General features: G+C 36.4%; 1 protein-coding gene across 5 annotated transcripts in view; it reads right to left on the minus strand.

Annotated features, from left to right (window-relative positions):
- The window catches only part of chrna11 (cholinergic receptor, nicotinic, alpha 11), a 54,614-nt gene extending 37,748 nt beyond the window's left edge, over nt 1-16,866 (minus strand). The window contains exons 1-6 of one of the 5 annotated variants that reach the window (XM_087294731.1): nt 16,416-16,572; nt 15,569-15,663; nt 15,431-15,466; nt 7,537-7,676; nt 7,051-7,095; nt 4,733-4,842 (exon numbers count right to left, since the gene is read on the minus strand). In XM_087294731.1, the coding sequence (XP_087150857.1) occupies nt 4,733-4,842; nt 7,051-7,095; nt 7,537-7,676; nt 15,431-15,466; nt 15,569-15,581 (344 nt within the window). In that variant the 5' untranslated portion in view covers nt 15,582-15,663; nt 16,416-16,572. Of the gene's footprint in view, nt 1-4,732; nt 4,843-7,050; nt 7,096-7,536; nt 7,677-15,080; nt 15,242-15,430; nt 15,467-15,568; nt 15,696-16,415 lie in introns of those variants that run through there. The other 4 variants (XM_087294730.1, XM_087294733.1, XM_087294732.1 and 1 more) reach the window with 4 other exon arrangements.
- Nucleotides 16,867-25,880: the final 9,014 nt, after the last annotated feature.

Consider the following 25,880-nt stretch of genomic DNA (forward strand, 5'->3'; position numbering starts at 1 on the left):
GTGTTAAGCAATGTGTAAGTGTTTGGACCGCATAGGTGCATAACTAACATGCTTTTAGTTGGTCAGTGGCGTGGTCTATTTCAGTTTCTTAAAATTGCAATGCACCAACAATGCGCCTTAACACACCTCCTTTTCAGACCAGCACACCCAAGAGTCTACAAAGTGGCTCAAGGGAATTTGCTATTTAAACAACATGGTGCAAAACGTCAAAAATACTGTTGCCCTGGTCTGAAAATAGCAACAAAGCGTGCCAAACTTGTCTTGCGCCTTATTGTGCCGGGTGTATGATAGGGCCCAACGTGCCAAGTTAACTAACCTTTAAAGAGCAATTTAGCTGAATGCTAGTATCTTGCAAAATTAACTAGTAAAACATTATTTACTATCATCATGGCAAATATATTTAAAATGAGTTATTAAAAAAGTTATTTAAAAAAAGTTATTAAACTATGTTACTATGTAAAAAAGTTGAAAAACCCCCATTCATTTATCTAATTAGGATTTCTAATTGTGATTTTGACAGAAATTATGGGATTAACTTCTTTCAAAGTGTAAACAATCAGGTGTTCTTTTTTTCCCTCTCAGTTCATGCATACAATGATAAAAGACAACTTCATTCATTCATTTTCCTTCAGCTTAGTCCCATATTTATCAGGGGTCTCCACAGTAGAATGAGTAGATTCCAGCAAATGTTTTACGTAGTTAATGCTCTTCCAGCCACAACAAGTACTGAGAAACACCCATACAATCATTCACACATATACACTACGGCCAATTTTGTTTACCCAATTAACTTATACATCATATTTTTGGACTGTGGGGGAAACCAAAGCACCCAGAGGAATCAACCGCGACCATGGGTAAAACATGCAAACTCCACACAGAAACAACAACTGACCCAGGAGTTAAAGCAGCGACCTTCTTGCCGTAAGGCAACACTGCTAACCACTGAGCCACCGCGCCTCTAAAAAAAAAGCTCATTCGATTTAAAAATCTTCTTTCAACAAATTAAAACCTGTGAATTTCGAGAACAGAGGTGCCAAATATTACAATACAGACTGCAACACATGCAGAAAATAATCAGGAAAAACAGAACTAAGAGAAGAGAAGAGGAGATCTGATTAAAGATATGTTTGAGGTAAAAATGTCAGTGTTACTCCTATCTTCATGACTTAAAAAAAAAAAATAAAGCACCAAGGCAAATGTGCCACTCATTTGATTTTCATTATGTATTAAAATTCGTGTTGTAACCTTATTATCTGAATATATTTGTGTCAGGTCTTTTGAATAAAGTACTCATAAATTCAAACAGTTTTCAGCACATAAACGCATATCAAACACATCAACGACCTTGTAGCTCACAAAAGGACTGTCGGTATTGTTAAAAAGCTATTTCTTTATGCAGAAAATTAAGAATTTTACTTCCAGAACTCAACTGTTGTACTCAGTTTGTGTGAATAACTTCATTTTGAAATAATGTAAAGCTTGAGAAACATTGTAGCGCTCCAAATAAAAAAAGAGCTGTCACAACTCCTGCATAGAGCGAAGAGCAAGAGGAAAGCTGGCCAGAGGAGTTCAATACAGACCACAAAAGTCTCAAAAAAAACAAAAAACTATTTTTTCTGAAAAAAAAATGTAAAAGAAAGAGTGCGAGAAGTGCACCGGCACTTGTCACGATGCAATTTATATAATAACAATCTTCTTTCTAGATTTTTATAGTATTTATTTCATAGTGTGCTGATGGCTGAGAGAGTTCAAACACACTGGGAGAAAATAATTTACTAAAAAATAAATACTAACAAACTAAGAAAACTTCTTCGTCAACTTAGCAACACATTCACATAATTTTTTCAAAAAGGATTAAGGCAGTTCTGAAGGCAAAGGGGGATCCAACCCGGTACTAGTAAAGTGTATCTAATAAAGTGGCTGGTGAGTGTTTAAATAAATTAACAACTTTAAAAAGTCAGGCCAGTGAAGAAAGGAGGACCTCAAAGATCAGGTTTAGGCCCTTTGCTATTCACAATATACTTGCTGCCTCTAGGAGACATTATTAGGAGACACATTAGCTTCCACTTCTGAAGCTCAACAATATATTTCAACAAAGCCTGATGAGATATGCGAAATGTCTAAGCTAACGGAGATTTCTAAAGATCTAAAAGACTGGATGACCAAAAAAAATTATGACTTATTGAGCTAAAATTATCAGATTTCATGTGGGTTGGAAAGCAGTTTACTCCAATGAATGACCTATTTTTCTGAAAAATACAAGAGTAAGAAAAGACAAGAAATAATACAGCAAACCACACTCGAGCAAAAAGCAACAAACATCAATATTTACAGTCAATAACATCTAAGTCAAACCTCTGACATGATTTCTTTCAAGACAAAGACTTAATTAACATTCAGAAACCGTAAAAAGGAGAAAATCCTTGGTGTAAATTTAGCTAGTCATCAGATGTAGAGCTCTGATTAACTCGACATGAAAACTAAATATGAACAAAGATTCCTGCGGTTCGAAAGGTTATAACAAGGTGTGAATGAATAATGTCCCTTTCAAAATTAGCTTGAGGCCATGATTAAATTTAATGTACAACTAAGCAGCGAGCTCCCATGTGAATTAAAGAAAAAAAGTCTACGGCGAAGGATGTTAATAGGCTGTTTGGACACCGGCTCTTCGACTAAACGATCTGCTGTAGCCCAAGGACCAAATTTTCAGTTCATTGATCTGAAGTTGCTCTTCTGTATAGCCCCACGCTTTGAATTATGGCTCCGATACTGCAATCCTCAATCACACAAAGCACACAAACTAACATCTGCTGACTCCCATTCCCGAGGATTATTTAACCTAGCACACACGGGATGCCATTTTTGATATTGCCGCTTAAAGAGTATATCATCCCGCTAAAGGATTTTCTTCTTATTCTCAAGCGTCTGCATGCATGATCACAGTAATTATTACGGTTCAGATCTTTCACTGTAAATCTCATCGGATATGCCATACACTTGTTTCAGCTTAGTGAACACTTTTTTTCTGACTCACTTATAAGAAGATACAAATATATCAAAGAGTTTGGGATGTTTCTGGGAAAAGATGCCCAGAGGAAAAGCAAAAAACCCTCTTGCAAGATACTATTCAGATTTAAATGCTATTTAAAAGCTTAGCTAGGTAAATTAGACAAGCCATTGAACAAGAGTTGTTTGTTTTGAAGTCAATCAAAACAAATAATTTCTTAAGAAGGCTAATAATATTCACCTTGAAACATATTTCAAGGTGCTGTATTTTAGTTTTTGATGCTTCTAAAGCATAAATATACCATAATATGTATACAGATATTTAAGAAACATGCTAACATTCTTGTTTATCTGAAAACAATGCTGAGGTCAGATATTCTGCTTTAAAAAATGTGCGTTATGTCCTGGAATGTCTGTCTTTGTTTTAGTTCCTTTAACCCACCCAACGCCAGTTTAGCTAATTAAATTTCAACACCATGGGTTGCCTTGGTGGAAAACAGTCTAATGGGCTCTCAACGAGTGCGTCCTTCACCGAAATGTGACCTCTGGTGGACAGTGGCAGACTCCGAAATAAGACGGAGATTCAGAGTTCAACATGAGTTGGTTATTAATTGTCAAATTATTTAAATATTACGAATGTAAACATTAGGTGAGCAGGTTACATTGTACCCCTGTGTACTAACAACACGCTACGTGATGAGATACGCAGTCATAAGTAATTTGTCGTTTGCACCATATGAAACAAGACAGAAATTTAAATACAGCCATTCAGAAGCACAGAATATATGCACTCACTGCACTCCAACAAAATGGTAAGGTTTATAATGTAATTAATAAAAATTAAAACCCTTAAACATTAATTAACGTAGATGCTAAATCACTGATATGTGTTGGCTTACACTGAGTCAAGGTTCTAAAGTTTAATTTCAAATAGTTTTTCTTTTTATTTTCAAGATCTGAGGTGAATATCTGCTGCTGCTTTCAGTAGTATGGCAATAAATGTCATGTGAAATTGCATTCAAACTCACATTATTAGCATTTAACACTGAATAAAGCACACAAGGTGTTTCTGAGGTCATCATTGTCAGTTTATCCTGTTGTTTAGCTGCAAGAAATAGAAACCCTTTCTAAAATATAAAATGTATTGGTTAGGACGAATGCGCCTTTTAATATGGAAAATATTCCTTCTTGCTTTTATTTAGAACATAATTTAAATCAGCCTTAAGGCTCGATAGTCAAGCACACTCCTGTTGGTGTCGTCAATGAGTTCACAATCAGTGAAGTTTTTTTCCCTCTCCGCTGTCGCCTCTAGCTTGCAAGGTTTGGGATCGGTAGAGCTACCCATCGATGAATTTGCTCTTCAGTGTTTGGACTCTCAGTAGTGATTAATAAACCACACTGAACTGAGCTAAACTGAACTGAACTTAAACACTAAAAACTGAACTTCTCTGTTCCAATTCACTATGACCATTTATGTGAAGCTGCTTTGACACAATCTACATTGTAAAAGCGCTATACAAATAAAGCTGAATTGAATTGAATTAAAAATAAATATGACATTTTCCAGATGAAAAAAAACATAATAGGAATTTTCTTGCTCTTTCAATTTGAAAAAGAATGGATAATAATTTTGCCGTTAACTTTACATGAATAATAACAACTTTCAATGCAAAAATTAGTGAAAAAACAATGTCTTGTTTCATAAATATACATGCTTATATACCTGTTGTAGAGCAGAATATCTGGTGTCCACACTTGGTCTGTGGTGAAGCGAAGGTTTTTGACACCTGGATACTCCGACTGGTTCCACTGCAGATAATGATCATACCAGTGCTGAGGAAAAAAGAGAAAGAAACATTTCAGTCAGCGCATTAAACCAGTAGTCCTTAAAAAGAACAGATTTAATAGCGCCTAAAATACAGCCTAAATACAAAAAAAAAGATTGTGCCTCATGACCACTGCAAAAATAATTGGGTAATAATTATAATGGGGATAATATTTCAAAGCCGAAACATATCATTGAAATGTTCTGCTAACATTTGTACACTATATGGGTTGTAAAGCTTTTTAATCATTTTCAGCTTTCATTATTTTTACAAGATCAGGGAATAAAGTTGTCAAGTTAAACAAAGGTACACTGTAAAAAAATATTGCTTCCTTAAATGTTTCAATTAAATCATATGTATAACTTTAAAATTTTGTTGAAACCTAATAAGTTAAATGTACATAAAAATATGTGTTGTCTTGACTTTGACATTGTACAGAAAAAAAAAGGTTGGTGATTATTTTATTGTTTCTCATGCAAAAATAACTAATAATTTTGCACATATTTTTTTACATTTTAAAGATTAACTGTTGAAAAAGTGAGTATTTAAACATTTATTGACTAGTTCAATTTATTTCCATTGTAGATGCTTTGTAACCCAGATTGACAGACATTGTTAGCAATTTAACAATGTGAAAATTTCCAATCATAGTTAAAATTACCAAAATATTCAGGTTTATCAGTTTTATCACGGTTTTGATGAAAATATTTTAAAATGTTTAGAAATAAATAGTTTTGTATCCGAAAAAACAACAAAAAAAATTTGCAAGTTTTTGACAACCAACAAAATCATGGATCCCTGCATTTTTATTCATTGTTTGCAATAGTTTGTATGGGTACACTTGATTAACTTGTTCAATGTATTGTTTGCTCCCTGTGTTGCCGTGGGTTTTCTCCGGGTGCTCTGGTTTCCCCCACAGTCCAAAAACATGTATGGGTTTTTCCCAGTGCTGGGTTGCGACTGGAAGGTCATCCGCTGTGTAAAAACTCATGCTGGATAAGTTTGTGGTTCATTCCGCTGTGGCGACCCCTGATTTATAAAGGGACTAAGCCGAAGAGAAAATAAATGAATGACTGAATTGTTTGTTAAACTTGCACTTGGAAAGCCTTACAGGGATCCATGTTTATGTTGATGTTCACAAAATTGCTTTATAAAAGCCAAAAACTGTTAAGCTATTTGATGAAAATTTGATTTGTGGTTTAATTTTAAGTCAGGCTTCAGCTTAGTATTCTCAATTTTAAATAAAGGAAATACTATATATATATATATATATATGTGTGTGTGCCTGTGTGTGTGCTTGGTGCTTGTGTGTGTATTTTAGTGCGCGCGCATGAATGAGAGAGAGAGCTTAGCCAGATAGCAAAACACACTCGGGCCAGTTCCGGCTAGATTCTCGCCTGCCGGAGACCTACCACTCGGCTCCGGCTGCCGGACTCGGCCCAGATGCGGCGGCCGTAAGCGAGCCGACGCTGCCGCATCCGCGCCGGAATCGGCCTGGGGTAATGTGCGCTGCGGCCCGGAGCTGGCGCGACTCAGTATTTATATACCTTTATATAAAACCTTTTGGTATTACATTGGTACTTGATACATGATATTACAACCCTTTGAGTTGATATAACAGCAAATGCCTGTGTGTCTGCTTGGTGCTTGTGTGTGTGTTAGTGCGCGCGCGCGCGTATGAGAAAGACAGCTTTGTCTGTGTGTGTGTGTGCTTGGTGCTGTGTGTGTGTGTGTGTGTGTGTGTGTGTGTGTGTGTGTGTGTGTGTGTGTGTGTTTATACAGACAGCTTGGCTGTCTGGACTGTATAGCTGGGTAATTTTCGGTTTTGTTCTCCCCCCGCTCTTTAGCGGGATCGGGCGCGGCAGGCAGAAAATGGGGCGGGTTGGGCAGCGGGACAACAAATTCTTAATATAAGCGGGAGCAGTCGGGTTCGGGCTAAAACCTGGCGGGTGCGGGCGGGAGCGGGATTCAAAATTTAGTCCCGCGCAGATCTCTACATTGCAGCCTTTCACAATTACCTAATCACAGTTACAGGATTTACCTTAAGATCTCAAAATTGCAATAATCACTCTAGGTTTGGTTAATGAAAACTTGAAATTGTAATATTAAATGGTTTGTTTACCTTGAAACCAGCACTAATCATGACAACAACAGACACAGTACATTAATAGATCATTTAATTTTATAATTACAGGTTTAACTAGATAAGACTTACCATGTTCAGCCAGATATTGGTGGTCAGTACTTGATTTTTTTCATCCTGCATGAGCAAGAAATGTTACAGTGAGCTTGAAATCAATAGAGAATTGAATGATGAATGCCAGAATGTCAACTGTGAATACCACATACAGAGCGAAATCAAACTGGTGACAAAGGCAGTCAGTCAAAGCTGAAAACAGATGACTATTTGCAGCTTTAGGCGGATTTTTTTTTTTATAAATATTTTATACAAGTTGTTGGTGACAAGAAAAGTAAAAACAATATAAAAAAGAAGATCATAAAACAATAACAATTTCAGACAGGCTCAAAAAGAGTATGCACTGCATTACATAGAGGGATAAGTGTATGAATTATTCAGCTATACATTTTAAGCACATAAGAACCCAGACATAAATTCACCCTGGAATACAAGATAAACCCCATTATCCATAACACTGAAACGTGGAAGTAAACATAAGTAAGAGGGAAAAGAGAGACTTACAACATCCATGATCTGTATCAAGCTCATAGACAGGAAGACGGTGAGGGGTTGCGAGTCGTTGGCTACAGGCCTCTCCATGCGGTTATAATCCTTCAGGAGGTTCTTCAACAGGGTCCGCTGGTACGGCCCTTGCACTGACACTGACAGAGAGACATGAACGTACTGTACCACCCAGAACACAAACTGCAAATCAAGACATTAGTTCACCCAGCCAGAAGATGCACGGATAGACGAGAAAGACAGATGGAGGGAAGATAAATATGGGCGGATGAATTAATAAACCAAAAGAGACAGGTAGAATGATAAACTGACAGACAAACAGTAATTGATGAGAAGAGAAAAGGATGGACAGAACAAAAGACAGAGAGAAAGATCAAACTGATAAACAGGTCAACAGATGCAGAAATATAGATAGATAGATAGATAGATAGATAGATAGATAGATAGATAGATAGATAGATAGATAGATAGATAGATAGATAGATAGATAGATAGATAGATAGATAGATAGATAGATAGATAGATAGATAGATAGATAAAAGTTATATGGACAGACATATGGACAGAGAGAGACAAAAAAAGTTGGACAGACAGTCATGGGCAGCCAGACAGTCAGACAGACAGACAGGTGTATAGTCAGACAGAAAGAGATACAGAAAGACAGTGGTGAACAAGGATGAACAAACAGACAGACTGACAGATGGACAGATAAACATTTGGACTGACAGACAAAAAGAGAGAAAAACAAACTGTCAAACAGATAGACAGACAGAGTCGGACAGACAGACAGACAGTCACATGGACAAGGAGACAGACGAATAGATGGACACAGACAGATAGATGTAAAACAGACTGAAAGACAGTTGGACAGACAGAGAGAGAGAGAGACTGACAGTTAGACAGACAGATGGACAAACAGGCAGATGGACAGACAGATGGTCAAACCAACAGTCATATGGATAGACAGACAGACAGACAAATGAAAAAACAGGTGGAAAGACAGACAGATGGACAAACCAACAGTCATTCAGACAGACAGACAGACAGACAGGCAGACTGACAGACAGACAGACAGATGGACAAACAAATGGACGGCAAGACAGATGGACAAACCAAAAGTCATACAGACAGACAGACAGACAGACAGACAGGCAGACAGACAAACAGACAGGTGGACAGACAGACAGATGGACAAACCAACAGTCATAAGGGCAGGGAGACAGATAGACAGACAGACAGACAGACAGAGAGAGTTAGAGACAGACAGTCAGACAGACAGATAGACAGACGAACAAACAGGTGGACGAACCAACAGTCATATAGACAGACAGACAGACAGACAGACAGACAGACAAACAGACAGACAGACAGAGAGGCAGACAGACAGGCAGACATACAGACAGACGGACAAACAGGTGGACGTATAGATAGATGGACAAACCAACAGTCATATAGACAGACAGAGAGACAGACAGGCAGGCAGGCAGACATTCAGACACAGTCAGACAAACAAACAGGGGGACGGATGGACAGATAGACAAACCAACAGCCAAATGGATAGGGAGACAGACTGGCAGAGAGAAAGACAGACAGTCAGACAGGCAGAGGAACGGACAGATAGAGATAGTCATATAGATAGGAAGTCAGACAGACAGACAGACAGACAGACAGACAGACAGACAGACAGAGAGAGAGAGAGACACTAAAACAGAAGGATGGACAGAGAGACAGACAGAACGTCAGACAATCGAATAGATGGACAAACAGACAGACAAGTGGAGGGACAGACAGACAGATGGACAAACCAACAGTCATATGCACAGGAAGCCAGACAGACAGACAGAGAGAGAGGAAGACAGACAGAGCGAGAGAAAGACAGGCAGACAGACATCAAACCGATGGATAAGCAGATGGACAGACAGGTGAAGGAATGGACAGGCAGACAGACAACATACAGAACAGAACATGACAGATAGCATAAACAGCAGTCAAAGAAAGAATAACCGACCAACAGAACCAAAGACAAACAAACTGAGAGCCAGTCTGCCAAAAACAACAGCAGACAGACAGATTGAACAGACATCCAAACATCCACCTTTGCCAACAGCCAATTAGCGAGATTAGCTTTAACTTTAAAGTTTTCTTGTAGTAAATTCTCAAGACAGTTCAAAAACTCAATTGTTTCTCGCAGACAACCTCGAAAAAGGTCTCACAGCAAAGAGTGCAGAGCATGTGTGTGTGGCAAGTGTGGAAAAAAACATAACTTAATGGAAGAGAATTAATTTAGCGTACGGTTTAAAGCAAGAATGGACTTACTCCTGAATTTATTACTCTCATTCACCGCACAAAAGCAGCGTGAGCCTCCAGCCATAACAACAGGTTTAATATGAACTGATTCCCACGGGCAGTCTCTACTGACTATGACCACTAGCAAGCAACGAAAACCGAATATAGAGCTTGTCGTATTACTGACACGAAACTCCCTTCAGGCGGACTCTGTGTTGTTCGGTAAAAGGATCAAACAATGTTTCTCAGGTATATCAAGATTTTCCCTAAAGCATCTGCAGGGCGTGAGACTTCACAAAAGCCAAACACCCTCTGGACTACAAAAACTGCCGAAGCTGAGAAATAAACAGAAATAAAGGTGAAGGGATGCCATGAGCATTGTTTACTGAAGGGAGGAAATCAGGTGATTGATAAAATCGCCTGAACCATCTACACATCTACAGTCGAAGTCAGAATTATTAGCTCTCCTGAATTATTAGACCCCTCCTGTTTATTTTTGTCCCCAATATAATAATAATATCGTTTTAGTGGGAAGAAGATTTCTAAACATAATTGTTTTAACCCTTATGTACTGGTGGGGATGTTTTCATCCACTCTGGGGTGATTTTGAGCCTTAATCTGGCCATAACTTATTTCGTGTTTCAGCTAGCAGGATGATTTTTGGTGACAAACCTTATTTTATAATCTTATTTAGACACATGTTTTGAGAAAATGCTTCAAACTCAACAATACACTTTGGGAAAATTTGCAAGCCTTTTGTTATATTCAGATGAAAAAAAAGATTTGCTATATTAAACTGCTGTAAAAATGCATCAGATTATTGTTTTATTTTATTTATTTATTTTATTTTTTTTGCATAAATCTGTTAATCAACCTCTGCCCTGATCAAAACTACTAAATTTTTTAGGAAATTATGGGATTTTAACAATTTAATTGGCAAATTCGTAAATGATGTCAGTGATTTGGTGAAAAACACACACAAATATAATACAAATATAAAAAGTAGTGTACCTTTTATCATAGTCTTGGACATGTGAAACAACACTGCCATGGATGCATTGTTTTTAATTAATTTTCATTTTATCTCCCTAATTTACTGCTGGCGGCTGTTTTTGCCCTATTGACTTCTATTGTCCTCCTGAGACCCAAAGATTTTTTTTCTTTTTTATCTGTGATTTCTTACGTCCTTTGGATAAATTTTTTTTTTACAATTTTGAGTTTTTACATTTTGTTTTTATTTAAAATTTTACAGCATGTCCACTGTAGTGGACCATAGGACCATTTTAGTTTGAAACGACCGCCGCTCAGACAACAAAACTCTACAGGATATGGTTGTAAAGGGATAATAATCCAATATTAATGTAACTTTTTGTATTGTAATTGTAATTTAAAACATGTATTAGTTTTGATCAGAACTGAGGTAGAAAACTTTTTAAAAATATACTTATCTGATTCATTTTTACAGCAGTTTAATTCAATGGGTTCAATGTTTTCATCTCTAACAGAACAAAAGGATAGTAAATTTGAACAGTGCACAAGGGTCACTATCTCATTTCTAAACTGATTTATTTTATCTTTGCCAAAATGACAGTACATAATATTATACATAATATTCATCTTAAAGTGACACTTAAAGGCTTATCTAGGTTAATAAGTTAGTGTAATTAGGCAAATCTTTGTACAACATTGTTGTTTTTCTGTAGATAATCTGAAAAAATATGGCTTAAAGGGGCTAATCATTTTAACCTTAAAATGGTTTTTAACCATTTTAACGCATTTTTAACGCAGTCAAAAAGGGCAATTAGATTTAAAATAATAATAATTTACTGTGCATTCAAAAATAATAATTCAAATTCCGATGTTCAAACCATGTCTATGAGTATGCTACATCCATAACATTCTCTCCTGGAAATGTTTCCAAAATTTGTTTTGTTTACTGAAAAACAAGAAAGATTCTATCTTGACGTTTCAAAATGAAGGCATACATACTGCATCTCTTGAACTTGAAAAAGTAATCAAACGTAATGAAGTGCATTGATGAAGTAAATAAAAAACAATGAATAAAAGAGTAAAGATTTTAATTCAAATTCTGAAAAGTAATTTCCTGCATGGAGAAATAATAGTTGCTTTTGTAAATCATATTTTTAAAAATATTTTGGTGTTCAAAAAGATTCAATTTTTGCATGCACAGACATCTTGTTAAGTGTTGATTTATTTCAATCTATTTTTTTGTATAAAGTGCATTTAAGCCAAAGTAGCATTGCCAAAACAAAATGCCATTATCTGAAAATGGCATGAATAGTCTGTGGTAAAACTTGAATAACAGTGATCTACCTACTTAAATCGGAAGATCTGGTCATTCAAAAACAATCCCCTAAAAGGTAGAGTTCACACAAAAAATTAAACCATTACACACCATTTACCCACACTCAATTAGTTTTAAACCTTTATAAATGCCTTTTATTTTCTGTTGAACACAATAGAAGATATTTTGAAGAATGTTGGAAAACGGCAGCCATTGCCATAGTAGGAACAAAGAAAATATTATTGACCCAGGTCAAAGGGTTCATCTTTTCAGCTTCAAAATATCTTCTTTGTGTTCAACAGAAGAAACTTAAGTAGGTTTGGAACAAGAAGCTGAAGAAATAATAAGAGAATTAAAATTTTTAGATGAACTGGGTAGCCATTTTAGCTAAATAATTTATTAATGAATAAAGATCGAATGAGAACTAGTAACATACATATATTTCATGCTTTAAAAATTTAGCTTAATATACATTGCTACCCACATTTAGGTAAACTGCAAAAGTGTTAAATGTATTAATTTACTCAATTTAGAAAGCCAAGCATATCTTGAAATTACCAGTAGAAGACCTTAAAATTTAAGATACCAAAAGAAACTTTAATTAACAACCAAAATCTAAAAGAATTTGAAGAGATCTATGAACATTTTTCACAATCACAACCATTGCAACCTTCAAAGCAAAGAAGTTATTCCCCACTGGCATTTAAAAGTGCAGTAGGGGATCTGAGAAAATGCTAAACGTTAGCACAATATCTTTAAAAACGCAGTCGCCCCCCTGCTGTCCAAACCACACCTCCTAAAATCACGAACGTGCACCTTAAAGATAATAGTAGACAATCCACTAGTTCTTGTTATTCGCCAATGTGAACATAAAACCAATTTCACCTCAGTAAAACAGGCTAGGCGAAATAGCGCTATTTACTGTTGTTTTGATGTTAAACTAAATAAAAATCTACATTATAGATACTGTAAAATGTTCCTTATAAAATTGAAAATAGTCACAACAATCTTACACTGGAAGATTTCAGTAGCTGAACAACACTTCTGTGCATATAACCCATTCATAAAACAACACAATCTACATCAGCTTTGCATGACTAAAATAATTTTAAAACATAGCATTACCTGTCTAAAAAAATACTTCAGACATGGTGTCGTCCTTCCTCCAACATGCAAAAGTAACTTCAATATTGATTCAGAATTTTACAATTTTTTCATTCAGCATTTGTTTTTACCACTGTCTATCTCTAGTGTGCACCTGAACGCACACAGCGGATCTGCGTGAACGGCTGTGCAGATGTACAAATTTACATTTGTTGACTGACAGGTTGGGCTACGTATCAGAATTATGGGAAATATCGACCCCACAATAATTAATTGGATGAACTTTTTTTAGTCTTATTCCTTACCTAGAATATAAAAATACATACAAACACTTTTTGATCATTTACTTTAATCAGTACTGTTGGAATGTGAAGAGACTTTCAAGCAGCACAACAAAAATGTTTCTGGAGATAATCACCTACTACACCTTAAATGCAACAAAGAGTCAACATATTTTAGGAACAGACATATTAATATCTGTTTAAATCCAATGCTAGCCCCCGTTGGATTTTTTCCCCCTTTTTTTTAGATATTTCCCAAATGATGTTTATCAGAGCAAGGACATTTTCACAGTATGTCTGATAATATTTATTCTTTTATAGAAAGTCTTATTTAATTATTTCGGCTGGAATAAAAGCAGTTTTTATTTTTTTAAAAACATTTTAAGGTCAAAATTATTAGCCGCTTTAAGCTATATATTTTTTCAATAGTCTACAGAACAAACCATCGTTATACAATAACTTACCTAATTACCCTAACCTGCCTAGTTAACCTAATGAACCTAGTTAAGCCTTTAAATGTCCCTTTAAGGTCATGTATAGAAGTGTCTTAAAAAAAGTGTCTTAAAAAATATCTAGTCAAATATTATTTAGTGTCATCATGACAAAGATAAAATAAATCAGTTATTAGTAATGAGTTATTAAAACTATTATGTTTAGAAATGTGTTATGTGTAGAAATATGAAACATCTTCTCTCCGTTAAACAGAAATTGGGGGAAAAATAAACAGGGGGGGCGAATAAATCTGACTTCATATATATATATATATATATATATATATATATATATATATATATATATATATAAATAAATATACGCACATGTAGTTGACATGTAATCACCCTACAGTCAACAGATACATAATTCCCATCCAAACACTTGATCCACTGACTGTGAAAACATAAAAACTTTAAATATTTTGTGATGTGACACTTAAAAATAATACTGAGAATGATGGGTTATGAGAAATAAATCCAGATGGCCTGGTGTGAAACTGACAACCCCCGATAAAAGTTCTGCTTTATGACAGACAGATGAAAAGAGAGGAAAAAAAAACAAAAGATAAAATAGATAGAAGCTTTCCATGGCAACACACACATAAAAACACACACTCACTCCATCTTTCTACACCACTGCAGCAACATGTCCACAACACCACCAGAGAACTGAATCAACAAAAGCTTTCAGTGCCTCCACACAGTCTATATACTCATGGATTTAGAGGAATGAACGAAAGAGCGAGAGAGAGAGTGAGAGACGGGAGGGGGAGAGGAGAAGGTGCAATTTATGATTGCAGCTTCTAATTCTTCATGGCAAAGCAATTTTGTCTCATTCTCCCTCTCATTCCCCCTGATTCCTTCTGTTTTCCCCCTCTTTACTGCAACAGTGGTTAAAAAAAAAAAAAAAAAAACATCTGGAGACATGCGGTAGGTAAACAGGTTCACACAGCGAACAAATGCAAGAGATCAAATAACACTTAAATGTTGATCTGCATATAATTCAACATGTCTTTCCTCAAGAACCGCTTCGGATTCATACTTACATGCATGTGAGCATAGTGAGGAACCTACCCTGGATCAAAGCGGAGATCCCACATAGAGTGAAAGCCAAAGAGTGCCACATTCCAGGAGATAGGAAAGAAAAAGCGGGGTCAGAAAAGAAACAGGAATGTGTTCGGATGTATGGAGAGAGATAGAGGAGGAAAATATCCTAGTGGAGTGAAGGAGAGGAGAGGAAAGCAAGAGCTGGCTTGATGCAAGCAGTGGACGGACTAAATGTGGGAGAGAGAGAGAGAGAGAGAGAGAGAGAGAGAGAGAGAGAGAGAGAGAGAGAGAGACTACCCAGTGATGTCGGCAAATCACAGCAAAGTCAGAGAAGAGAGGGAGAGAAAAAAAAAAGAGTCAATTGATTCGAGACTCACAAGTCAGCTTTCTCTCCACCCAAATCTCCGAGACTCCTTAAGAAGGACAGATGAATGAGAAAGAGGATTGGGAATACAAAGGGAGAAAGATCAAGGGCAAAAACAAGGGGGAAAGGGGAAACTGATCTTCCTGCCTACCTAAAATAATCATGCTGGATTTAATCTTCTCCTCGCTGTGTTTCTGTCCTACTTTCCTTCTCCATCACTCCTGGCTTTAGAGACTCCTCTGAATTCTGAAAGTGAGATTATCTTGAAGTAGGTGACACTGAAAAAAGAAGACGCTTTTTTTTAAAGGTTACAAAGGACTTTTTTGGTCAAAGTAATAAAGAAGTACTGATATATTTATGTGTACAACAACCAATCTTAAAATATGGGAGCAATTACTGACTTTATTTTGCAAAACAGCATTATATTAAGCAAAAATATGAAGCATTACAACTTTTTTACATAAAAAATATACTGAAGTAACTTTGGAGACTCAAAATACAGTTTTACCATCACAGAAATAATTTAGAATTTAAAATATATCGTTTTAAATTGTAATATTAGGTTACTAAACAACAATCTCCTTTTAACTTTTATAATAAATAAGAATATGAACACACCTCAGGCCAGCAGAAAACAGGACAGGGTTAAAAGAAGAGTCGAAATTGAGCAAATTAACGTTAATTGTCTTCACCTGTGAAAACTTCTGCGAGAACCCTCGTGTTGAGCAAAGTCGTTTTAAGGCCATTCTTACAGATTAAAAATGAATTCATTATTTTTATTGTTAATATCTACTTAGTGGCCAGTATTTGTCTACAACTGAATTACTGGTATGATGGCAGAGCAACCATTTGAATAGAATTTAAAAAAACACCTCTTCTGTTTGTTTGCTAATCATAGCTCTTTAGGAACAGTTTAGCAAAAAGCATTTAAACGTGCTATTCCCTTCTGTGAAACTTTAATGAGTTTTTAAAATGGTAATCTACTTAAATGTACTTACCTGAACAACAATCGTGAGGTTTTCAGGTCGGATGTGTTTAAATGTCTAACAAGATTAGTTATTAGCGTCCCCTAGAGTAGGCTTACCGGTAAAACCATCGCAAAAAAAGGATAAGTTCGCGTTTGTATTCGCAAGTATTTTCGTGACCACACGTCCCGATTTTTGACACAAATGCATCCCTGTTTTATAGCACCCATCAAATTAACTGTAAAAAAATAAATTTAATCAATCATTGCTGGTTTAAAATGGTATTGTGATTATTTTAATAGGGCGCTGTAAGCTTCGCACTGATAAAAGCAGGCATTGTGGTAGGCTAATTACATACTAATAAATTATGGTAAAATAAATTATTACTTCTTAAGGGAATTTAAAGAACTGCAACGATTGAATCTGTACAAATGTGTGCTCAAAATTATTAACATGTTGTTAATACCTGTATGTTTTAATAATTATGGTATTAAGATTTATTTATTAGCTTAAATAGGGGGGATAGGCCTTAAAATATTTTCAATAGTTTTATTTAGCCATACAGTGAAAAAAAAATATTTTGCTGCTTAATTTTGATCTACTCATTTAAAATGAGCTGAAACAACACACTTCTTGAGATTTTCAATCTACTTAAATTTGTTAACTTAATCGATTTGTTTTGGGACAGTATGAATGAAATGAGTAGAACTCTGAATTTTCTACACTGCATGTTATTATAGCTTATTTCATAATTTTGTCAAACTCATTCCATCTTTTTCATATCTTTCATTGGCTATTAATATTAATAATATATAAACTATACAATAAACCATATCTCCACAGAAAACTTAAACTAGTTTTATTTTCCTCAAAATGAATTTAAAACAGCAAGGGTCAGTTTACTTTGCAAACATCATATTAATAAATATTTATAATAATGATGTATAGAATCCAAAACAATTAAAAGACAAAACATGCAAAAAAAAAAAAAATTTACAAATGAGGTTTCGGTGATATTTTGAAGACTGAAGAAGACCATGCACCAATAAAAAAGCTAACAAATAATATAAAAGTACACCAACAGTGCAATGACATTACTATGAATAAATGGAAGAATAACATTAATAATGGTAACATAAAGCTAACTTAAAAATGAAAATGAACTCACCCTCATGTCATTCCAATCACCTAAAACCTCTGAAAGTTCATCTTCAGGAAACAAAGATTTTTTTAGATGAAATCTGAGAGCTCTCTCATCCTCCAGAGACAGCAAGTGTTTAAAGTCCAAAAAAGAAACCAACAACATTGTCAAACATTCCCCATGAGACTTCAGTAGTTCAACTGCAATCATATGAACACTTTTGTGCGACAAAAAAACAGTAAGTATAACAGTTTGCCATTGTCTTCTCTACTACATCAGGTTAGGGTGCATGTTTAGTAAAGGCAGTACAACATATTGCCATTAGATTCACCAGTTCAACGCAATCTCAAGGCTATTCGTAACATTTTGATTTAGTGGCTAATTCGTATGAATATGTACGGTCTAATTAGTACAATTTAGTACGATTTCCTCATCCCCCAATGACAATTGGGTTTAAGGGCGGGCTTGGGCGTCACGCCTCCTTAAAATCGTACATTTTCGTACGACTGAAAATACTTAATATGCAGGTTCTTCTTGTTTTGTGTGGGTTTCCTTCAGGTGCTCCGGTTTCCCCCACAAGTCCAAAGACTTGCGCTATAGAATTGGCTAAGCTAAAATTGCCCGTAGTGTATAAGTGTGTGTGGGTTAATGAGTGTGTATGGGTGTTTCCCAGTGATGGTTTGCAGCTAGAAGGGCATCCGTTGCATAAAACAAATACTGGATAAGTTGGCGGTTCATTCCGCTATCCGCTTGTTAAGTGTGACGTCACGCGGAGCGGCTTCCGGGTCCAAGTGCTCTATTCAACTTAATGAGGAGATTCATGAAATGGTAATAATAAACGTTTACAAAGCGATTTAATACTTTCGAAAGTCACGATCGCAATATATAAGTCCATGCCTAATATCCGATGGCCAGAAAGTGATTCATTGTTTTATAAATTGTTAAAATTTTGGTATTTGTTATGCAGCAAGCCCAGAGATTGTTGTGTACACTATGACTTTATGTAAAATTAACTTTAATGTGTGATAGGAATAAAACGCGATCATAAACGAACGATTTCTCCACTCAAATGAATGGCGGCTTGGACCCGGAAACAGTATACGTACGTCACAAACACGTCACCACTTCACAAGCGGATGGCGACCCCAGATTAATAAAGAGACTATCCGAAAAGAAAATGCACGAATGAATGAATGAATGATTACAGTTCAACCTTTGAGTCACATACTGTTATAACAATGTTTTTGATTCATTTTCTGGACTTTAAACGTCTACAATTTCATCTAAAATATAATAAGTTGTGTTCAGAAGTTGAACGAAGGTCTCCAGGGAGTTGAATGACATGAAGTTAATAATTTTCATTTTTGGATTTTTGGGTGAACTAAACCTTCAATAATTTAGCAATCTGCAACACATCCTGGAAATTCACATTATAGTTTAATATAAATTTGGCTAACATTTTACAATAATCGTATTAGTTAATAGTTTATAGATTTACTAACATAAACAAAGAACAAGACATTTATTACAATATTTGTTCATGTTAGTTAACGTTAACGAAAATATCATCATTCATTGTCGTTCATGTTACCTCACAGGGCATTAGCTAATGTTAACAAGCATGAATATGGATTAGAATAATCCATGCGTTAATAAATGCGTTAATAAATGTTGAGCTGTGATTGATAAATTAGTTCATGTTAGTAAACACATTAACTAATGAAACCTTATTGTAAAGTGTGACCTGAAATGGTTTGCTCCGACAGCTCGTCAAATGTGAAGAAATGCTGTTGCTGTAATCATTTACATTCAAGCTATCTGTGATTGAGAAAACCCAATAACCTTTTTATACTGTTTTATCAAACACAGTAAAATTGCTAAACATACCAATAAAATGACGAAGCGTGCCAGAAGAGCCATGTCCACGCCTGTGTGTATGTATGTGTGTGTGTGTTAATGGGATATCGGAGATGATGGTGGAGGGGGTTTAATTGAGGAAGTGCTGGGATATGCAAGCGGCGTGCAGTAATGTGCTTAGTTAAACTCCTCCTCTCATTCGTCCTGACGAAGTGCTGAGACAGAGGCACGGGAATGGGAAAGCAGAGAGCGACGCCGAGCCCTATAATAGATTACCCTATTACTACAGATGCCCTTCGGTAGCCTCTTCACACGGGGAGGGAGTCGAGGTGAACGCAGCTCACAGTCAGGCATCCGGAGAGACTTTCACACCCCAGCGCTCTCTGAGAGAAAAGCCTAACAGCGGTAAAACATATAGATATGCCACAGAAAACAAGCCCTTAATTTATCACCTATACAGACAGCGGGCCCTAAAAACGATGACGCCAAGATGTTTGATTGCATTAAGTGAAGCAAACTATTTTTTTAAGGGAAGTGAAGGGGGAGGGGGTTGTTATTTAAAAAAGGAAGGCTTAAAGGGCCTGTGAAGAGTTTTGTAATGTGCATTTTTTATTCGATGTTTGACGTAATCTCAACTGAAAAATTATGAGAGGGTTGGGAAGCTCCACCCCTTTAAAAAACAGCCAATAGCATTTCATTTAGAGTGGTTGAACCACTCAAGCGCATCAAACGAAAAGCAAATAAAAAGTGTCTTGAAGAGGGCGGGGCATGTCAGATGCTGGAGAGCATTTGATTGGTCAGAAGATTTGACGAGAAAATAAAATATGAGAAGACGTGAAAAAATTGTTAATCGATTCGGGCTAATTTTGTCACTGGCTGCATCTGAAATAGCCTTCTGAGTAGGTACTGCATTTGAATTTGAATTTACTACTCGTCCGTCAGAAAATTATTTTCTATACAGTAAGAATGTGAGCAGTATAAATAGAACTCAGACGTACTACATCCGCCATTTTGTCATAATCACGTGACCTACCCACATCAGTTGTGTTGCTTTACAACAATTCATGAATTCTCTTGCAGGGCATCATGGGATAGTGTAGCGTTTATCGGATGCACACTTCAGAATCTCGTCAGAAGTAGTAGATCATCTGGGTACTTCTTGCATACAGTTTCTCGAATTCTATGAATTTGGACATACTACTCGGCTCGCATACTGATTTTAGCATGCCATATAGTATGGAAGTGTGCGATTTCATACACAGCCACTGTTTTGTTGCCCACTAGCTTATAAGTATCCTGAAAAACGAACAATACTGATACTAACATCTAAAAAACTTTATTTTAATTTCATGGGACCTTTAAATGAGTACGTTTGTGACCAAGTACAAGGACATTGATTGGACCCCTGCATAACCAAAACAATCTCACAGCGATTCGTAACTTGATTTAGTATTCATTTGTACAATCTGGGTTGTACATTTTGGTATGATTTACTCATCCCCAATGCGAGGTTGAGTTTAGGGCTAGGACTGAGGACACGTCTCCTTTGAAAAATCATACATTTTCATACAACTTAAATCATGAATTTGTACAAATTATTACGAAATAGGCTAAAACAATTCCTCGAGATGGCATGATAGAGCCTGACCTGAAGGTAAGTTCGCGGATTTGGACAAGCATACGTTACGTCTAAAATTACACACTCAATCTATTTTCAATTATTTGCACTTAATTTGTAACCACTAAAACAAAATGCCCAACATACTACATGGTTTCTGCTACATTCATTCTTCCATGGCGGGGCGCCATACCAGAATTAATTAGCACCACGGATAAATTACAGCTTCTCATTAAAAACATTCTGTCTTTGTTTTTTATTTTTTAAAGTATAACGGACAGCTAGCGAAGCGCTATGCAGGTAAGATGTTAGAGGCCATAGTCTTTAGCCTCCCTGTTAAAGCAACCAACTGCCATTCAAATCACAGGTTCGATCCCAGCTCGGACCAGTGGGTTACTTGTGGGAGCTCGTCCGGGATGGGAGTCAGGTTTAGGAGGGTGAGTGTAACGGAGGCCAGCTAGCAAAGTCCTATGCAGGTAAACCTCAGTCCTCTGATCTCAAAAGGTGCTCTAGCAACAGATGCTAGAGGCTATGGTCTTTTGCCTTGTTAGAACAAATGACTGCCATGCAAAGAATCGTTGTTTCGATCCCAGTTCGGACCAATGTGTTACTTGTGGGGGCTCGTCTGGGATGTGAGTGAGGTTTAGGGGGGTGAGTGTAACGGAGGCCAGCTAGAAAACTGCTCGGACTGGTGGGTAACATAATACTGAGTTTCCATAATTTTGCTTTATTTATAGATAAAGGTCTACGGTTCTGCATACAATGACAATACCTTTCTGGAGCTTATAGCCGTTTCACTTTAATTCAGGACGCATCAATGACATTCTGTAGGTCCATAAGAGACATTCATAAATATTCCTAACACATTAGATAAATGTTGGAGACATTCTCTTACATAAATGCAAGAGTGCACAAGAAAATCAGTGCTTAAGCAGCGAATATTTGAGCACAAGCAATAAGTTTTGTGCACAAACAGAGGAAATCGGCACACAAGCAAAAAGATTTGTATTAGACATTTGTCATTAAAATAACACCATAGGTAGTTGAAAGATCTGTGTAAAAGGCCTGCCACCACAGCTGGAAAAATCCTGGAGGAAACACTGTACTATGAATGTGTGTAGTAAGTAGGCTTTTGAAGTTACCAAATTATCTTGTTGCAACAACTTGCTGAAGCTTTTATCATGTTTTTTACCTGCAAAAAGATTACCAGGTATAGGTAGAGTTAAAGGTACAGTTCACCCCAAAGTGAAAATTCTGTCATCATTTACTACCCAATCACTTGTTCTAAACCTAAGTTTCTTTCTTCTGTTGTAAACAAAGTAAAACATTTGGAAGAAAGCTGAAAACCTGTAATCATTGACTTCCATAATATTAGCTTTCCCTACTATTGAAGTCAATGGTTGCAGGTTTTCAGCCATCTTCCAAAAATCTTCCTTTGTGTTCAACAGGATGAAGAAACTCATAAAGGTTTGGAACCACTTGAGGGAGAGTAAATAATAAAGTTTCATTTTTGGGTGAACCAACCCTTAAAGCAAGTTACACTACAAATATATAATATCATAATAAATGTGTAGCTACTAGCATATAGCCTTTGCCATCAAAGCACAGTTTGATGATCAGTAATAAAATATTCAACACACATATGCTGTGCTCAAAACAAAACCACACACGCTCAAAAAGGCAAAAGCTACACTTGTGGGTTTACAGATGTTCTGACACTGTGTGGTCATTTGAGGAACTGCATTAGAAGAAGACAGTAAAGACTGGGCTCTTCTTGCATGAAATGATGAAAGAAAGCAAGTGATGTTATACTAATGTTCTTTATAATGAGGAAATTATGATCCATAACAAAACTCAGAAGAACATCCTGATGACTGCAATAGGAAAAAAACACAAACTCATTATGACATGGCATAAATAGTGCATCTATCTATCTATCTATCTATCTATCTATCTATCTATCTATCTATCTATCTATCTATCTATCTATCTATCTGTCTATCTGTCTGTCTGTCTGTCTGTCTGTCTGTCTGTCTGTCTGTCTGTCTGTCTATATCCATATGTCTTTGTAATTCTGTCTATTGGAATTCTCTTGCAATTATCTATAGTTGTTTTATCCATCTATCATTCAACTATAATTCTTATGTAGACAGATCAACTGATTATCATTATTTATTATATCGAGATGAATGTTCATCTTCAATTCTTTCTGTTATAATTCTATTTTTCTGTAATTCTATCAGTTTATCCCATTACAATTCTATCTATGGTTCTATATTGCAAATATGTCCATCATTCTATCATTCTCTTGTAATTAAATCTATCTTGCTTTGTGTAAATCTATTGCAATTTAATTGCAATTATTCATTCATTAATTGAAGGAATGAACTGTTGTATCTATTGTAATTCTATCTTTTACAAGTCTTTCTTTCCTTCTTCTATCTATCGTTCTTTCGCTCTATTTTTATTATCTATCTATCCATCCATCCATCCATCCATCCATCCATCCATCCATCCATCTATCTATCTATCTATCTATCTATCTATCTATCTATCTATCTATCTATCTATCATTTACCATTCTATCTATCCATCCATCCATCCATCCATCCATCCATCCATCCATCCATCCATCCATCTATCTATCTATCTATCTATCTATCTATCTATCTATCTATCTATCTATCTATCTATCTATCTATCTATCTATCTATCTATCTATCTATCTATCCATCCATCCATCCATCCATCCATCTATTTATCTATCTATCTATCTATCTATCTGTCTGTCTGTCTGTCTGTCTATCTATCTATCTATCTATCTATCTATCTATCATTTACCATTCTATCTATCCATCCATCCATCCATCCATCCATCCATCCATCTATCTATCTATCTATCTATCTATCTTTACCATTCTATCTTTACCATTCTATCTATCCATCCATCTATCCATCCATCCATCCATCCATCCATCCATCCATCTATCTATCTATCTATCTATCTATCTATCTATCTATCTATCTATCTATCTATCTATCTGTAGTTTTGTGTATCTTTTATTCTGTAATTCTGTCTATCATATTGTTATTCTGTCTATCATAAATGAAGTACTGGGAGCGTACAGAAGTTTTTGTGAGAACCTCCTTTGAGGCTGCAGTTTCAGTCCCTCAAGGCTTCATTAGGCAGCCACAATTTGCAGTTGATTTGGTTAAGGAGGGACACAGACAATTTAGCCCACTGCTCTTGCTCCTGCAGGGCAGAGAGAACTACAATTGAATTGATTTCATCATATTATCATACAGGAGCCACTGAAGATGGCAAGAGAGAGGCAATCAGCTAATGATCTCAGGGAACAAAATGACAGAAACCACGGCTTGAATCCTGACAAAAGCTGCGGCGTCTGTCAGTGTGCTGCGCTGTGGGGTTTCAGACAAAGTGGAGATTATTATTCCAGCACAGACTGACACATTCCTGCCTATAATAGAGAATTAGTGGCAGCTTTTATACTGATAGCTAACCTTCAATTTTTTTTAGGAAACGGGAGTCTTCTGGTTTATCCTTTTAATATGGTTTTCTTTCTGGCATTGGTTGCTAAAAATGTCATCCGCTGATGCCATTTGAACATTTCATTTTCACACAGCAGGTCAGTAAAGTTCCATGTGAACCCACTCTCGTCGGTTTCTTCCGTCATCTGGCCTTGATAATGAACGTGTTTTATGAATACTGAGATGTTCCATTCTGAAATCTTCATGCTATTTTAATATTTAGCTTTATTAATATGAGCCAGAACAAGTGCTGTACTATGAATATATTACATTTTCCACAGCTTTATATGCGTATTCACCATCAAAACACTAGTCACTGGCCACTTTATTAGGTACACCTTACTAGTCTTACAGTGCATAGATTCAACAAGATACTGGAAGCATTCCTCAGAGCTGTTGGTCTATATTGAAACGATAGCATCATGCAGTTGCAGCAGATTTGTCAGCTGCACATCTATGATGCAAATCTCCAGTTCCACCACATTTTTCCTCCACATCCCAAAGGTGCTCTATTAGATTTGAGTACAAACTCATTGTCATGTTTAAGAAACCAATCTGAAAAGATTTGCGCTTTATCACATGGCACATTGCTGCTGGAAGTAGCCTCAGTTAAATGAGTACACTGGTCATAAAGAGATGGAGAGGGTCAGCAACAATACTGAGGTAGGCTGTGGCGTTGACACGACGCTCAATTGGAACTAAGGGGCCTAAAATGTGCCAAGAAAATATCCCCCACACCATTACAGAAGCCTGAACCATTGATACAAGGTAGGATGGATCCATGTTTTTATGTCGTTAATGCCAAATTTTGAACCTATGATCCAAATGGGGCAGCAGAAATCGAGACTCATCGGACCGTGCAACGTTTATCCAATCTTCTATTGTCCAGTTTTGGTGAGCCTGTGCGAACTGTAGCCTCAGTTTCTTGTTCTTAGCTGACAGGAGTGGCACCCGGTTTGGTCTTCTGCTGCTGTAGCTTATCCACTTTAAGGTTGGACGTGTTGTGCGTTCAGAAACGCTCTTCTGCATACCTCAGTTGTAATGAGTGGTTTTTTGGGTTACTGTTGCCTTTCTATCAGCTGGAACCAGTCTGGCCATTCTCCTCTGACATCAACAAGGCATTTGCGCCCACAGAACTGGATATTTCCCTTTTTCTGTCCATTCTCTGTGAACCCTAGTGATGGTTGTGTGTGAAAATCCCAGTACATCAGCAGTTTCTGTAATACTCAGACCAGCCCGTCTGGCACCAACAACCATGCCACATTCAAAGTCATTGAAATCACCTTTCTTTCCCATTCTGATGCTCAGTTTGAACTGCAGCGCACTGTTTTAA

This window comes from Danio rerio, chromosome 19 (genome assembly GCF_052040795.2).
Source record: "Danio rerio strain M-AB ecotype USA chromosome 19, GRCz13ab, whole genome shotgun sequence".
Taxonomy (NCBI): Eukaryota; Metazoa; Chordata; class Actinopteri; order Cypriniformes; family Danionidae; genus Danio; species Danio rerio.